The 18,859-nt window shown below is 36.5% G+C and overlaps 1 protein-coding gene across 1 annotated transcript in view; it reads left to right on the forward strand.

Annotated features, from left to right (window-relative positions):
* Positions 1 to 18,462, forward strand: part of Gpc5 (glypican 5) — a 1,306,099-nt gene extending 1,287,637 nt beyond the window's left edge. The window contains exon 8 of the mRNA XM_010630566.2: positions 14,695 to 18,462. Coding sequence (XP_010628868.1) covers positions 14,695 to 14,858 — 164 coding nt within the window. The 3' untranslated portion in view covers positions 14,859 to 18,462. The remainder of the gene's footprint in view (positions 1 to 14,694) is intronic.
* The last annotated feature ends 397 nt before the right edge of the window (positions 18,463 to 18,859 follow it).

An 18,859-nucleotide genomic window follows, 5' to 3' on the forward strand; every position in this document is an offset into this window, starting at 1 on the left:
ATGATGTTGTTCCAGTCTAAAAGTCATTGGACTTGAAAATCAAGAAAGAGCCCATGACTCACTGTGAAGATGTTTAGTTACCAATGTAATTAAAATCAGTTTTCTAGATTTGCATGGTGGTGCACACCTGTAATCCCAGCGCTTGGGAGGCTGAGGCAGGAGGATCACTGTGAATTCGAGACCAGCCTGGGCTACATAGTGAGTTCCACGTCAGTCTCAACTACATAGTGAGACTCTGTCTCAAAAAACAAATAAAGAAAAAAATGACTTTTCTAAATGGAAGATATATGTGAAAAACATTTCTTTTTCCATTTAAACTGGCCATATGTTTTACAAATAACTTGGGAACCACACTGCATAGGAAGACATAAATAATTCAAGAAAATAATTTAACAAAGTGAATATAGATTTTGTTTGGAGTAAAAATTTGGTGCTCAGTATGGGCTTTGTTGTCTTCTTAATTTTATTGAATTTCGTAGCTGTAATGATTTTTGTGATTCCCACCCAGCTCTATGTATACACTACAGAACGAGATAGGAATAGAATAACAACATCCCAGATCTTGTCAGTTTTTGTCACAGCTTTAATGTTCCATAAACAAGTTAATATTAGTGAGACCTTTATCATGTGCATCATGCGGACCATCTGGTTGTAAGTTAAAATCTTAAAATAATAAGTTTGCTTTACTATTGGAATAACTTCTCAAAGCTTTATGTGAATAAGGTACTTGGGCTTTGCTTTACATCTCCAAGGAAATTTTAGAAAACAAATGTGTGAAATTTTTTAGAACAGTGTGTGTATATGCTGTAGATTATTATTCAGAAGTAAAAAATATATTGATCTTTCTTCTTTTGTACTTAATTTTCACCATTCCCACTAAGGCTGCAGTTATTGTTAGAGTTCACCATTCCTACTAAGAGTGTATTAATTCAGCCAAAATGTGACTCTATATCCAGGTCTAAGATAAAAACATACTTGTTGGACATGCTCATGGAGAATTAGTCCCTCCACTTCCTTCTCCATTACTCACATGCCATTGTGTGGTATCCCCCAACCTCACCTCCACAGAGGCATTTTCTCTGGTGATTATACATAGAAGTGGTCTTCCTCACGTGATCCTGTGCTGAAACTGACCCTTCTTCACAATCGTGCCAGTCTCCTTCCTCTTTAGATAAGAATACTCCAGAAATAATAGATTTTTCTTTGGAAAAAGTCCCCATACTCTCCTAAAAGTCAAAGAGAAGAATCTCATGGAAGAACAGCTGACATCAAATTCTCTGGAAAAGAAGAGCTACACAGGAAAATGCAGAGGTCATACATGTTACATTCGATTTATTTTTTATACCTACTTTTATTGAGCCTGTGTCTTGTAGAAATATAGTCCCAGTGTAATGGCCAACTGTTCGGGGCGTGTTCTGAACATTAACTGAAGATTTGTCATTGCTAAACTTTAAAACTTGCATGCTTACAGGTATAAGCAATTGAATAATCTGTGTCGCAGCAATGCTTTGATGACAGAGATGACCCCAACTTACTGGATTCCCATGTGTGTTGTACATGACTCGTACTTCCAGTGGTGCAGGACATTTGTTCAAGGGCAGTCAGCCCCTTTGCTGGGTCCTGCTGGCAGTCAGAAGACTGGCATCTGATTTCCTGTTCCTCTGCTACATTCCAGTGCAGTGTGCTTGTCAGCTCACGTCACCTACCTTGGACTCTAAAGTTAAAAGAATAAGCATAATGCTTCATTAGGTAAAAAAGTGACAAAGCTTCTTTTCGTATTTATGATTCCATTCAATTTTCACTTCTATCCTACAAATGAAGACACTGAGTCTGTATGACTATAAAATGCTCTGTTTTCTGGAGCTTGACCCCAGCTTCCTCTCAACACATTCTATTGCCTTCTAGCAAGAATTCTAGATGTTTATGTAGCTCTATTTTTAATAGATTGAAAAGGAAAGTTAAGTACATATTTATGCATCATCTTATTTCCACAGTTTGAGATGCCACTCAGTGGTAGAGTGCTTGGCTACTATGCAAGAGGTTGGGACCACAGCACCATAAAACACAGATGAACAAAAAACAAAAGCAAAAAGCTTTACTTACAGTAAATAGGATATTCAAAAAAGCATCTGCTCCATGTAGAGTACTATGATGAGCTACTTATAAGACCAATGAACAGAAAAAGTAAATAAATATAATTGCAACTGGATGAGATAAATATATAAACCAAAATGTGAATACATGACAAAACATGCGTGAGTGTGTGTGTCCGTTTGTGTGTGTAAAACCAATTTTAAAACAGGGGGTGATGATGAGAAAAACATGTGAACATCTAGTATAAAAAGGTAGCAGTGTTTATAACCAAAAAACACAGAAACAAGGACAGGAAGTACTTGTACTGCTAGTGTTAGATGGGTCTACACAAGTAAACTTAATATGAGCTGGAAAGCTATGTACTGTATTACATTATCATATGTCGCATGGGATTAGCTACTCTGGGAACAATGGATTGTAGGTTGAAAAGAGAATGAATATGTATGTTGTTTATTCCCAGAGATGAAACACGTGAATGGAAAACTTTCCATATTGAGTCAGACAAGTTGACCCTGTAATTTTCAACAGCCACTTACCTCTTCTGCTTTCAGTATGAGAATGTTCTCCTTCCTGATGCACCCCCCTGTTTTCATAATATCTTGCTGACTCCAGGTATAGAAAATAATACATGTATCACAATATCACATAGCTCCTTCTGAGTGGGCACATCATGAGGAACACAGGGAGCCATCACCCATGATCTAAGAACTGATCCTTAGTGTGCTGTGCTTTGTGGATATTTCCCTGAGTAATGTTGATGTTTTCAGAGATAGTGACAATGACTAGCTCCCTATAATTGGTTTCGATATCCCCAGCAACAACAGAATTTCTTCTTAAAATACAACACACAGAACATGTAGAGTTTGAAATATTGAGTTAAATGTATTGACTTATAACACCCCTGATGGATAGCATAGGCAGGGCAAGATAATTCATTTCCATGTAATAAATGTAATAAGCTTCACAATCCCTCTTGCACGACATTCTTAGACACGCTGACAATTTTTAGGCTCTAAGGATTAGCTATTTAACATTCTTCATGTACTGAAGTAAAATAGGCCAATTTTATCTGAAGTTAATTTACACCTTGCACTGGGAGAAAAGTTGCCTCCTTATCAGTGTTCACGTTTTACTTGCTGCCGCTAATTTTTAATGAATACTGGTGAGTGAAAACGGCATCTATTTAGCCCATACCAAATTCACTGTCTTCTCCATTATGGCTTCAATGGACATGTCTAAATAAAATCAAATGGTCAAAGAGCCCAAGTGACAGCAATCCTAGTTTTCTCATTAATCCCACAACTCTATCGTCAGGCCTTCTTTAGGTACATTAAATGCACTTTACGAAATTGTATGGCAAATATGCCCTCGATGAGGCCATGCAGAGACAAAACAATTGGCCTTCCCAGTCCTCCCACATGTACTGAAGTGCTCCTGTGCAAGGCAGCAGGTTGTCTTGTATCATTTATTATTAATGAGTAGGGATGATGTATTAGTAAGTTTCCTGAAAAAAAACGAAGCACTGCTCAGTATTCTTTAATGAAAATAGTCCACCAGAGATGATCATCAAAAATAATTAACTTTCACATCAGTGGCACTGACCAACCAGGTTGGACACTAGTATGAGCCTTGTCAGTGCAAACTGCATGGATTCCTAGGCTGCCTTAGACATGCCCAGGGGGTCAGACAGAGCTTCAGCGGCTGGACACTAGAAATATCGCCATTGAGAATGACAGATTGATCAGACACATTTAAATTTATTCCCTCCTACAATCCACTAAATACAGTATAGGAATGTTTTAAAAAAGCCTAAATTTACTGAAATCAGAGGAAACAGCAGAGGAGACAGCAAATAACAGCATTTGGGAGCCAGGAAGCAGATGGGTGAGTGGTACCTCACCCAGGATGCTTGAGAATGCCAACGCCTTTGCAACACTGAGAAAAGCAGAGAAATATCCCAGTTGCTCTCTAGAGCCCCGCAAAGATGAATGAATAGAGGTCACCAGTTACCTCTGAGAGGAAGGTGATGGAGGCAAAACATCAAAAGGATAAGTCAAGAGCTGTAACATGAGGAGATTCCTTCCTCCACTCCAAACCAGCAGGTGTGTGTCTCTTCTTTACATACTAAAATAAAAAGAAATGTACTCTTGGACTGGAGAACACCAAGGTAGAAATATTCTTGTGGAAGAAAAATGAGTTAACTTATTCATATCTATCTATCATCCATCTATCACCTATCTACCTAGCTACCTTCCTATCTAAACTGACTATTGAAACCTACGCCTGCTCCTAGTCTGCTTCTTGTACTTTTTCCTATAATTCTTGCGTCCTGAGAGTTACTTTCAGGCAAAAAATTGGAAAAGTCTTCTCTCAAATTCTGCCTAGAGAGGAAACAAAAAGAGGCATGATACACACGACTTCTCATCTGCAATATTTCTGAGTCTTCTGCCTTTGTGCCTGTGGTAGAACGGTCTATCTGTTGTGATACTGATTGTTTTGGTTTCTGTTTAACGTGTTCTTCAGGTCTCTCACTCTCGAGAATGGCCATAAGCCACACTCTAGGAGAGCACTGACCAGGGGGAAAAGCAGGGTTAGTGAGTCTGTCACGAGCAAGGAGGTGAAACATAAACATGTGAAATGGAGCATATTTATTATTTCTGGATTCTAGACGCTTTATGGTATCAACAGAGGCTGATGAAAATTCCGAAGACAGCTGGGACCTCAACCAGTAGAGCAAGCAAGACAGAAGACCCAAATGGTTGCATCTTGCTTGTGGTCCCAGGGAATTATCCCTATGGCTTTTCTCAGGGGCTGCTAGGGTTTGGCTGGTTTAAAGGATAATATGTGGAAAAGATGGAACATCTTTGCCTGAATTCAATTCGGCCATGGGTTTTATTATGGTGAGTAGCTATGAGAGTGTGTTTTAGGGGTCAAATTAAGAAAAAGCAGGCTCCATGGCAAACAACCAAGGTAGAGATAAAGCTTTGGACGAGGTCAAAGATACTGGCATACAATAAGGTTTCAAATAATGTATTTCAAGCCTAAAATTGCATGTTGGACAACAACTGTATTCACAAGTAAATGACAAGATCCCTGCCGCTTGAGGTTAGGAATTTTCATGGGATAAGCTTCAACCAAGGAACTAAGAAGAAGAAGAAGTAACAAGAGCCCTGGCCAGATTACTCTCTTACTCACCAATTTGCCTTTTAATCCTCTCTCCCTCCACTCTGGCAATTGTGGAATAAAATGTTAGTAGGACATAGGGCAGCCAGTGGTATAGTAGTGTTCTTCAACTGTGAAACGGCATTGCTAACAATATTTCAGAGGCATGTATTTATCCAACTGATCTATCCCATGCCTGACACATCTGGGGTACCCAGCAAACATCATGATCGCCACTTGTCTACCATTTGCTGAGCTATACTTAAACACAGAATTACAACTAGGCTTTCAGTCCCTACTCTTACAGGTTGTCATATACCCAAGAATCAGGGATTACCTAGAAAAGTCATGTTCACCAACAGACTGCAAAAAGCAGCTTGCACTTTAAAAGACTGCAGAGAAGAAAAGTTTAAAAGAATGAAGAGCACAGGAACAGCGCTGCACAGCCTAGAAGAGTGAAACATACAAAAGGTCCATGTAAAGCAAAAGAATGCAGTAACTTAAAAGAGACTCAAGAATTAAATTTGGGAAATCTACTAGAAAACAAAAAGTAATGTCATAGAAACTAGAAGAAATTAGAGAACACCTTCCGGAAATCTACCATTCAAGCAATGAAAATTCCAGGAAGAGCAGGGAAAGAATTCAACATTTGCCTCATGCAGTTAGATAGCATTTCTAGATGGGAAGTTCCAGTGGACTTAAATCAAAGAATCTGATGATAAAGTATCAGAACTGAGTGTACACTTGAGTCTTACTCATGAACTTGATATATTCCTTCAATTATTTAGATCTTTTATGCCCTTGTGTGAGATTAGCTCTAGGGAATATGGTTCTTTTTTTGGCATTAATTTTTTCATTTCGTTTCAATTCATTTCATTTCATTGTGATGGAGTCAAAAACCATATTCATTGTGTGTGAAAGTTATGTGTTAATTGTTGATATTTGCGTTGAGCTTTAATACATAGTCTCCTTTGTGGATTTCTTAATGTGTGTTTCAAATGAATGTGTATGTACTATATTCTCTAGTCATTCATTAACTGTGGCAATTCAATGTGGCAGTCTGTTTATGTCTATCTATTTACATTTATTATTTACATTCTGGTTTTCACAAAATAAAACTTTTGAAAGATATTTGGGGTAGGTATAATAAGGCGTCTTCTTCTAAAGTTAGAACCAATGGAAACATAAGCACAAGTGTCAGCAGAGAAAAATTAAAATAACAGCTATTTTATGTTGAAAGCAGGTCTGGCGATTGTGCTTTCAAAATTATAGATCTCCGCTGAAGAAACAAGATCTGTCTCAATTTACCTCAAGTTAAAAACAGCAAGAAGAATGCACTATTCCAGGCAGGCAAATTCAAAAAGGAAGAGGAACCCCAGAGCTGGGCAGGTCGGGTTCTTCATAACAAACTTCCCAAGCCGACCAAGAGTCAATCCTCCTTGCAGGCAAGGGATTGGGCAAGACAGTGGGGCAGCGTGTGGGCAATGTCACCAGAACCGCGACAGGAAGGCAGTGGAAAGTCTGCCTTCCCCAGCTGGCTGGCTACCAGCTATTTGTAACTTCTTTCTTTACTAATGGTCTCTCTCTCTCTCTCTCTCTCTCTCTCTCTCTCTCTCTCTCTCACTCTCTCTCTCTCTCTCTCTCTCTCTCTCTCTCTCTCTCTCTCTCTCTCTTCAATCAGTTAATGCAAATCATTTTAAAACCCATCCCCAAACTGAATGTGGATGTATTTACTATGAGACCATGCTAATGGTTATCACGCTCAGAATTGATACAGATGTGTGTAGAAGAGCTTCTCTCTTGTTAGTAAGAGATGACGTTCCTTATCCTTTATAATTTTATCACTTATTAATACACTGACATTGTATCCCTTGGTTATGCGTCTGGAATATATTTTACCAAGATTCTCAGCCTTCCTATATCATTATGTCTGCTGTGCTTGCTAGATCATATTTTTTAAACTCAAGCCAAGTGTCTATTTCCTATAAAAATAGACACTAAATATTTACATTTTTAAAAATTCACAGCAAAAGTCCTCAAATCCTCCCCATCTCGCTTGAAACACACTCGTCCCATCATTCTCGCTGCTTTCTGAAGCCGTTCTGGAAGTCCTCTTTCCTGAGTTCATTTAGGAGATGTGATTTAAAAATACAGTGAATCCTGCTCTCAAGAACCATCCAGTGGAAAGACAGACTCATTAAACATTACGATGTGTCCTCATCCATCCTACGACTGGATCCGGCGCTGGGACCCTTCAGCCTCTTCCTCAAAGTAAAAGTGACTGGAAAAGGTAAACAATGCTTGGAACTGATTGAGGAGAGTGAGGCAGCGATGACCGCGAAAAGTTAGACGTTCACAGAAGAGGACTTGTAAAGCTGCTTCAGAGTCTGTCGAGAAGCATGGGCTATGTGTGATCAAACCGAGAGGCCATATGTTAAGGAGAAGTCATGGCAATGTGTGTTTTTACTGTAATACATAGTTTACAATTTTAAACCTGTGCTATATTGTTTCGTCATACCTCCTACTCTGATGTAATTCATTCGGAGATTACTAAATTGTTTGCATGTGGCTTTATCCTCTGATTTTGTGCTTTCAATTCACCAGGCTTTTTGTTTATTTGTTTGCTCCTTCTTTACTATCATGAGATGTCAGAAGTGATCTGTTCCATAGTGCATTATAAATGGATGTGTTTCTTATTAATTCTTTCAGTGATTAGCCTTGAATTTTTAACCTTCCTTAAAATACAGGTGTCAGGACAGAACTTAAAATTAAGGTTTTCTTGCTTCCTAAACCACAGAAATGCATTGGAACATTTTAACAATTATTTTCAGGTGTTCTAATTGTGCCATATTTTGAACCCCCTAAATTAATCACCATTATTATTGTTTTTCCAACCAATGCTCTTATGCAGTTATTTGGATGTTTATGAATTATTCTGATCCTGATTACACTGGCATGACACTCTCATTTAGAGTTCAGTTTCTCACATTTTGAAAGTATGCTGTTCAGCAAATATTTTAGAGTTAACTGAAAAGCAGTTTTAAAAACCCTGGTTCTTTTTTGAAAAATACCCTTATTTCTATCACATAGTTAAATATGTTAAAAAAATTAATGTTGATATTTATTTTCTTTGTGGTTTAGAATAATTGAATCTATTTACCTAAGTTCTATGATTGTTTCAAAAAATCAATCCAGTATTTTGATCTTACAAGGCCAATATGCATTTTCCCTGGTAACTTAAAAACGTTCTCCACTACCATGTGCCCAGATGTAGTTTTATTAACTTGCAATACCGTTTTAAGTCCATACTATCATCAATGTAAACAGGATACAATTAACTTTCTAGTAGCACCTTATCAGCATTTTAGCTTTTAAAATATTTTTCAGAGACATTAATAAAAAATTACTCTTGATTGACTATAAATTCTTAGAACTAAGGACCTGTATGTAATCGAGAACAGCAGTATATTTACTAGATACACTTTTAATATTTGATTTTAATTACACAGTATACAAAATTATATGTTAAATTATCTATTAAAAATTATTTGTAGATTATTTTCTCTGTGTAAAAATTATCCTGAGATAAAAATTGTCTTATCACATTATGAGAGAGGCACCAATAATTTATTTGATGCTGTGACAAACATATACTAATGATCCTCTACATTATTCGGGGCTACAATGCCAAAATAAATCACACAACATGAAAGCAAACTTCTGCTTACAATCACAGTCTCCCACTATTTTTTCTAATTCATTCTTCAATGTATCAAGAATTTGGATTCATTCATTGTTCTTACATAATTTATCACAGGAAAAGAAGGCTATTGATGGCTATAACACTTAAAGAGCAGCCAAAGAACTATGATTAAAACTCCCACTCCTGCCCCAAAGGGAATAGAGGGGACAGCCTTGAGCACAGCCTCACTGATTAGTCACACTCTAGCAATCAGACTGAAAAACCACAGTGAAGGCATTTCGTGATGCATGTTCATGAGACAATAAGATCACCAGGAACCTCGTCTGTTCTACCATACAGTCACACTGCTTGGGTTGTGGGGTTAGATAGAAGCCCCATGGGAAACTGAAAAAGAGCTCAGCATTTTTCAAGGTACATCCTGGACTCAAATCACCACCCAGTTTTGCATGTCTATCAATCACACTTCCTAGAAGATGAGGTCTGATTGAAATAGTTCCATTGAATTTGGATCTGATTGGAGACTGTGAGTTACTTTTCTCTCATTGCTGAGACAAAATATCCGACATCCAAAGTTAGAGGGGAAGGGGCTTATTTGTTTCACAGTTCATAGAAGCTTCAGTCCATAATCAGCAGACTCCAAGGCAGGGACAACAAACAGGTATGAGAGCAGAAACGGCACACACAAGGCTGCAGGGGTAACAAGAGAGTTAAAAGAGTCTCCCTACCCCTTTATCTTATTCAGACTCCATAGGGTGGGTGGCCCTCACACCCTTAATCCTGGTGCCCTTGAGCCTAGCATTGCATCATGAATCAATTCCAACTTCACACACTCTAGATCCAGCCTTTGACCACATGAGGCTTTTGGGGACAGCTACACCCAAACCATAACAGAGACTCACAACAAATTTATTCACAAAACACTGTCACTGTCCTCATAATGGAGTGTTTCCATGAAAGCCACCAGTTTTATCAGTTATGAAAGTCTAAGTTCACATCTAAGTGTAATCCTTTATTTTACATCTTGAGCTTCTACACTATAATTGTGGGCTTTTAAAGTAAATAAGTTAGAGAAATATATTTTATAATGTTTACAATTCCCTGACCTGGATAAAATTCAGCATGTTATTTATTCACCCAATTGTTACTAAAAGGGTCAATACAAAAATTAATGAGAATTCCTAGAGAAACACAGACAAAAGAAAGATTTTAAATAGCATATAAATCTACCAAAATACATTATCTTTATCAATATGTATTTATTTTTGAATACTTATTTTAATGAGGATGTACTTACATACTTAACCCAATTCCCTACTAGTGGACAATTTATGGTTATAATTTTCACTAGCAACACAATGCTTAACATTTTATGAATGAATATATGCACATTTTATTAATTTTTCCAAATAATTATTTCATAAAAAGTGAATGAAAACACTTTTGATAAACTTTGGCATCTTCCTGTAACATCTTTGCCAATACTGGTTACATTTTCTTCCCTATCCTCCTTCTGTTACTTAAGCAAAAGACAACTGACATTTCATTACTTATAAAAGTATGTTTGCTTGCTTTCCAGTACTTTATTTTTCTTAAAATCGATTTTTCTATATTTACCGTTATTTCTTTCACCACTGCTCTATTGAATCGCATGGGATTCATATAGGTTGTGAAAACTCTTCCTGTTACACAATGCACTATTGACTTCACTTTGCAGTGTGTCCCCTTACCTTTGTTATGATGTTCTGTGTTACAGTTTCTTTTGGAGGCGGGTACTGGGGAACAAACTCAGGTCCTTGTGCTTGCAAGGCAGGAAAGGGCACTACTGAGCTAAATCCCCAGCCCCAGAGTTTCTTCTTCATGAACCTTTTCTTCAGAAGTTCAGCCTAACAAGCTACAGGTTTTCCCACTTGCAAATAAAAAGGATGTCAAAGTCTGCATTTTGTTTACTCTTTCATTATTTATTCTTAAGTTTTTGGTTCTATAAACATTTCCTTTAGAAAAAGTGCTGTTACATAAAAATCTGGCTTATCTTTCAAATATTGATTTAATTGTCTCTCCTCTCTCATTGAAAATGCTTCCACTTTAAAGTTCCTAAAATGCTCTCATCTTAAAGTTCACAGCTGATGTCATCCAGCCAGACTGCAGCAAAGCCAGAACTTGACTGTAAATTCAATGCTTTGAATTTATGATGAGCAAAAGTGTGGCACTGGAATCGATGAGAACCACATGTAATGTGATAAAGTGGATAGCCACAGTCTCCTTGCCTTCACTAAATAACTTCTGCATCTATTCCTCAACCTTAGGGTGGGAATGAGTCTACCAAACTTCTATTGTGAGAGGAAGGCTTATTATTCAGTTACCTATTCAATAATGTTCATTAAAAGCATATTAAGTAAAGTGCATGTTTTGAGATGTCATGACGAAGGCAACTTAAAAATAGATCAATTGTCGAAAGAGATTTTTGGCTTCATGCTAATGTGGTGTTGAAGTCAAACAATGATTCACAGTCCAGCTCCCCATACTTCAGTCTAACCGTTGCTTTGATTATTATGATGATGAAAAAGATACCTAGTGATATGAGTATGAAAAGTCTGCATACATATATACTGCATTTCCATTCTCCAGCACGGATTTTGGGATGAAATGAGCAACTCGACAATAGTGCCCATGCAGATTTCTTTACTAAAAATAAAAAAGATAATCTTTAAGCACAGTCTATTTTTTTTTTTTTTGCTTAGAGAAGTTTTGCAATCTGTAGACAGATGAAATAAAAGTATCAACACCCCCAGCCCAAAAAAAGGCAGCATACTCAGGACAAAGAGAGCTGAAATCCCCTGATTCATCCTCATCACTTGCCTAAGTGTACTCTGTCCCCGAACACTTTCAGTTGCTTGCTCAATACACAAAACTGGTACATCATAAGCCACCTCAAATGTCGAGGAAGAAGAAAGATCTAATGCACTTTCTGAGTAACATGCACCATCTTTGTTCTCAACTTTATCTTGATTTATCAGTGTCAGCAAAGCACTCGCTCAATGTCAGTGCAGCAGGGAGACACACTCTGGATACGGCATCTGCCCCACTTGCCACCGTTACCTAGCTTTCTAGTGTCTGTTTCTTTACCCACATAAACAAGCATAACAATGGTGCCTCCTATAGGAGACGGTTGTAAAAGTTCCTAAGTGTGAAGTACTCAGGACGGTATTTGGTGTTATACCAAGTACTCCGTAGATATTGCCAATGAAGTAAAAGATTTCACTGCTTTAGTAGACAAGGCTTTCCTAATCAAGGGGCATTCTTTGTCCACACTTAAGAGTACCAGCCATCCAACATGTGCTCAAGTTTTAAGATGACATTGATTTTTAGTAGCATAACTGTCTTGTCTTTCTCCCCCTGAACTGTAAACCCACAAGGACAGAAATATGAACTTACCAGCACCTTTATGTATTGCTATTATAAGCATAAAATATTGTTCAAAAATTACTTTTTGTTTAATCGATTCAGATATTAAATTCCAAAACTAATTTTGCAATGAGTCTTTAGCTCCCTTTGGTACAATTTACAAGCTTTGGTGATTCATTTTCTTTAAGAAAACAATCACTGCATCAAATAATCGCGGACTCACCCCTTTTGGCATGCTAACATTTCTTAACAGATGTCAAGGCAGAGCTCTGACTTGATTCATAACTGCAGCCGTATGTGCCACTCGGGATGTTGAATTCTTTCCACATATTTCTCACTCGGGGTCTTAATCTTTAGGATTGTTGGACTTGTTATTAGCATTGCTATCCCAGATGTTAAATAGCATCTGACCAAAGGCAGTATAGCTCCTTGGCCTTCTCTGCCATGAAGACAGTAGATGTAATGTCTTTGGCTTGTAGACTTGAACTCATCATGGTTTCCCTTGAATCTAGACCAGAACCCGACTCATGAATGAATGGATGAATGAATGAATGAATGAATGATGGGATGAAATTCTAGTTTAGAAAGCTTAGAAAACATTATGTGTGAATCCAATGTAGATACCAATTCACAACGGTTGCAAAAGAAAAGTAAATCCTTTCAATCTCAAATTTATGTAGTTTTATTTTTTTGATTGCCAAGAGTCCTCATAGCTCCTTGTTAAGCTCTGGCTTAACAAGAGGTATAAAACCATCACTAAGATATTCACACTCCACTCCAGTCCCAGTAAAAACAACAAATCACTAGTTTAGTTATCTTGCCTAATGACACAGAAGGGCAAAACAAGTACCTAAACAATGAATAGTAACGCAAGAGGTTGGGCCGGGAAATCCACGTCAGGTCAGCAGAACTTTGCTTTGCTTTATCGCTCTCATCCCTGGATGCGGCCAAGCTTACTTTCTGAATTATATGTATGCATTGATATAATTACATAAACATTGACTTTTCCTCATACGAAGCTTTCTTCGTTATTGTTTCCTGTAATTATGATGTCATTACTTGTGGCTGTAGTAACACTGAATTTAAATCTGTTGATTGTGATGGACAGCGGCATGCCAAGAGTTAGTTCAGAGAGTCGCTTGGCCTCTGACTATATTGTGATAAATCAGCGACCCCCTGAGTACATCATACTGACACAAACTTCTTTAAGACAGCAATTATTCACCACAAGTAATTCAGAGGCTGATCTCTTTTTCGGCTTGTCATTTTTCTTAACAGAGGGAGATGTAACAACTAGAATCTAACTTGGCCTATGATTTTGATGGCCTTTTCTTCCTTATTTTAATCAAGCACATTATCCCTAACCTCAGTCTCAGTCTCCAGTCAACTAAATTGGAAAATTCTTTGATCTATTGACAGATATCTAAAACCCCATCCTTACAGTTATATGTGTGTATAAGGCATAATTTATTCTCTGTGCTATTTTTCTATGATTTATTTTCAATGAAGATCCTATGCCTGATCCCACCTACATATGAAATGCAAAGCAGTTGATCTCGCAAAAGCAGGTTGTAGAATGGTGATTCCCAGGAGAAAATGGTCCAGAGTTATGGGGAAAAGCTGGATAAAGCCTGCTGCAGAGTTTCAGTTAGCTAGGAAGAGGAAGTTTTTGACATTGTTATACAGAATGTTAACTACAGTCAATAAAAATGCACAGTATATTTCAAATTTACAATGAAGGCAAATTTCAAATATTCTCATTAAAGACTTCATTAGTTTTATCTAATCATCCCTTATTATATTAAAATCATAACATCCTTTTGTACCTCAGAAATATATCTATATAACAGTATTTGATAATGAAAAATAAACATACATTTACAAAAAAACTTACATCTGTTTTATTCCATAAAATAGGATCTGTGGGATTTCTACTTTTTAAGAGTTCCTTGCAATTATTTCCTCTTACCCAATTTTATTTTTTAAAAAAAGTTTTCATAGTTACTATACTTGATACACCTCTAAGACAAGCAATACTGCCATACCTCCTGATATTTCAATTGATTAAATTTATTTAGTTATCAATTAGTACCATTAGAGAAATATCCCCAAAGTTCAAGAAGCAGGAAAACTGTTTAATTTGCTATTTCTGAACTTCCTACACAAGGGCCTGAACTCTGCAATGTAAATCAGGCAGGATTACCTACATCACATTAATCGTTCAGCAAATGCCACCCCCAAAATGGCATCCAAACATTGAGTCTGAGACACTTTCCAGACTATCAAAGTGAAGTGGCCATGCATTAGCCTGTGCTTTTTATTTGCCTCTGCAGCGATGCCAGAGGACATGAACCTCAGCGATGTGGAACACATTCACCAGACCGACGGGGGCAGCATTCGGGATGCAGCTGGTACAAGACGTGTGGCAGAGACTGAGCCTGCCACACTCGTGCTGATGGCGCTGATGGCGCTGATGGCCCTGCCTGTGCTCTGGTGATGGAACTCTTCTGTCCTGATACAGCCTATCAAGGCCTTGTTTTCTCCTGTCTCTTCTTATGCCTGGGAAACAAAAGAGCTTTTTGGATATAGTAATTATATTTATGAAAAGGTATGTCATACTAACGTCTTAGAAGAAGCCATGTTGGAAGATTCACAAAGTACCTAAAAATCAAAATTAAAACAATAGACTGTTTTAAAATAATGTCTTCTTACAATCTAACTTAAACATTCTTAAGTTCTAACATATTAAATCTAAAAATATGAAAACTTCACAAGTGAATTTGAATAAGGACTTAGTAGCTCTGTAATTTTATTCTTCTTGATTTCAAACCCTCTTCTTTATAAAACTGAAAATGTTTTCATTTGAAGGTGTATTTGTCAGATAATGGAAGCAATACATAGAATCTCCTACAGTACTAGAAATAGAATTACATTAAGTCAATCAAAATACACAATAGCAAGTATTATGCATGCAGTTTCAAATGATTCATTTTTTGTGAGCTAAAGAGGGAAATTAATAAAAGTCTATTATAAGGGATTCAGTAGATTACTGAGGAGATCGCACATAATTTCATCGAAGAAGCTTGTAATTTTTATCCACTGTAACTTAGTCACTGACAAATCTTAAAGCTGAATATTTCATAGCAGCTGGCTTATATTTCATTATATTCAAAATACATCTTTGGTGTTGTAACTACTTCCTCTCTCTGTCCAAGGTATATAGCTATATTTCCAAGCACACACGTGCTCTATGATATCTCCAATAAAGCTGTTAATTATTTGATGGGATGTAAAAAGAACATTAGTAATTTTCATCTGGAGAAAATAATATCGTCACTCATTTTTGAAATATTATTTGTTACTTCTTTTAAAAGTTCAACGTTGAACAAATGGGCTGTGCATTTCTAGGCTCTGATGAATATCCAGATACGCAACACAGATATGTGGAATGCAGTGCTTTGGCTCCTTTCCTATGTGCATATTAGCAGAGCTGTTGATCCACAATTCCTAATTTCCAGTTGTGATAATGTGCCTCAGCAGACATGGATAGGATACACCAAAAGTTGTGCTTGAGGAGGAAAAGATAAGTCAGCTTTTATTAAGAAGTTCAGTCAATAGCCAGAGAATATAATTAATACAAAATCAAAGAACAGAAAAGGGAATTGCCAATCTTCTGAAGTAAAGCAATCAAAAGGACTTGAGATGATCTCTGATGGAGCTGAAAAGGACTTACCCAACAGCAAACATTAAGGGAAAGTCAGTTTCTCCAAATCAAGAAACACTACGTGATCAAACAATGTCACTCAGATCTCTCAATTAACTAAGTGATCCAAGGACAGTCAGTTTAAGTCACAATATTTTTTACCACCCAATCAGATTTTATTGTCTGTTCAAACACACCTCAGAACGGGAAGTATTATTCTGTGTCCATTCTGGGTGTCATTTTCCATCACTCCCATTCCACACTTTGATAGCTTCCCCAGCCTGTTCAGTGTGTAATTAATTCATTTGCATGATCTCATCACTCCACAGATAACAAGCGTAAACTCATTCTACAAGTTTTTACTTCAACCTCAGTTCCATATTTAAATAATTCTTGGAAAAGAGTAAATGAAGTCACTGGGTTGCTGCAGAATTGGCTTACTATGGCAAAATTTCTGACCCCCAAATTAGGCGAATCTAATTTTAAAGCAAACAAACTGAAGAACATAGTTTATCAGTCTAAAATGTATCTGGATAAAATTAGCTGTTTGAAGATAATTTCAGAAATGGCAAACAATGGATAAAAGTAGAATAATAAAGTCAATAAATAGAATTAGTAAATATTCTTTGTTATGTACATTTTAAATGCTCAAATGGGTGTTGTGTCCTTCCAGCTATGTACTTTGGAAATGATATACATGTCAGAAAAATGCTGCCAGTGCTCAAAGCTCTGGGAGGTTTTCAGAATTTCTCCAAAGGCCTGAGGCATGATTTTTAATATTCTCAATGAGGACATTCATCTTTTAATACTTTATTCTGTGACATTTTATATTTATATAGCTTTTTGTGATTTACAAAGCTCTTTGAAATGAGACAAAGTATTTCATTTGACCTTCCTCACCCATAAAGGATGAGCTTGATTTTTAGTAAAATAAAAACACTGGCACTGGTTTTTCTTTTTAAATATGGCTCTGAACTTACAGCTGAAGAGTTCTCCAAAAGGAATGCCTAAGAGGGTCTTGAGCAATAGTGAAATTGTTAGTATGTGGATCAACTTTCCTTGATGACTTAATGGATGATGCCTAGGTTAAATGAATACATGTAAAGGTATCACTAATATCTGTATAATCCTCTTTTATAGTGGAGTGATTTAAACAAAACCATTTTTGAATCTTGAGCTATTTTTATATATTTTAAGGAATCACAAAAATTAATCTGAGGAAGTGTGCTGTAGCTCCATAGTCGAGCACACTCTTACCATGCATGAGGCCCCAGGTTCAATATCCAGGGATGAAAAGCAAAGCAGATCCCCTTTGCCCAGTGTTTTGCATAGATGCAGAAATTTACTTGACTTTTCTTTTATGTAGACATAATAAATGTGGCATATGCATGGCCTCCTGTAAATTTCCCAATAATATTACCGCCTCCATTTTATCAGTGAGGGAACTGAGGCTTGGAAACATTGTCCAATGTCATATATCTAATCATAGTAGAAGACTGGTGACTCTACATAAATAAGAAGCAAACTGTATTCCTGATCAAAGATATCACATTTGTAGAACAAAAGAGAAGAACCACGGGTTAGCATAAAAATAAGTCAGAATCATTAACATCTCAAAGCTAGGGGTTAAATAAAATTCAATTGACTATATAATTATAATTACATAGTTGTCAAACTTCATTAAACTGTGAAAACATAATGAAAAGAAAAAAATGTAAATATGCACTGTTTTTCAGTAAGTTACTACTCTCCCATATATTTGAATTTCATTAAAACAAATCAGTTACCAAAGGTGAGAAAGAAAACAAAACTTGTATAACTAGCTTGGGATCATGAAGTTACATTTAGTTTTTATGTATGATGAGTATAAAATAATTCCAGGTCCATGTAAGAGCATGAGATTTTTGAAAAACAACAACAGAAGGAAGAAAAGAAAAAGAGTGTGGCAGAGTATTATTTTTAAAATCCTAGCTGTGCACTTTTATTCCTTATTTATTTAGTGGCATCTTATGAATGAAATAATGTCTGTAGTGTTTTTTTTTTTCTCATTAAAGAGTAGATGTTAGTAAGCTATTTTCCCAAACACTCATATTTTCTGAAGCTCTTAATAATGATGCTTTGAAAAGGACTCAATGAGTTTATTATTAATTGTTTTCAATCGCTTCATATATTGTTTGTATCACTAGAACCCCTCAAGTACAAAAAAAATATATTTCTTCTTTCATGAAATAATTCAGACAAGACTTCTGTTTTTCTGCTGGCAATTCACTGTGTAAGTTCTGAAGTTAGTATTTCTTTAAGTTGCCATTTTGAATCATGCAATTACATTGGTTGAATGAAAATTCAATAATACTAATGATCATTAATGTTGTTAGGTATGATTTTGGGCTATTGAGTTTTTCTTTAAATGCAGGTTATTGTACATAATTCATTTCTGATTAAATATAGAGGAAACATAATTTTCAGATTCAAAGTCTGCTTTCTTTGCCCTTATTAAACTTATACTCTGAACTGCTGTTATATTATTATTTTGTACATGGATAGCTAATCAAATGAAGTTCTAAAGTCTCCTCACCACTTCTATGTGCAGAACAATGGAATAATTTTATCATATGGATTAACATCCATATTACCAAAAGCAACATATGAAAGAGAGAATTATGGGGGTGAATGATTGTGGACAGATTCGCAAACATCTGATTTAACTGTTTTTCACCTTCCTGTACTTGTCAGTTGTTACGTTGGAATTGTCTTCACCAAGAAGTGTATCACAAGTTCACACATCCTAGCTCTCT

The sequence above is a fragment of the Fukomys damarensis genome, unplaced genomic scaffold (genome assembly GCF_012274545.1).
Source record: "Fukomys damarensis isolate Sample0158 unplaced genomic scaffold, DMR_v1.0_HiC HiC_scaffold_6, whole genome shotgun sequence".
Classification (NCBI taxonomy): domain Eukaryota; kingdom Metazoa; phylum Chordata; class Mammalia; order Rodentia; family Bathyergidae; genus Fukomys; species Fukomys damarensis.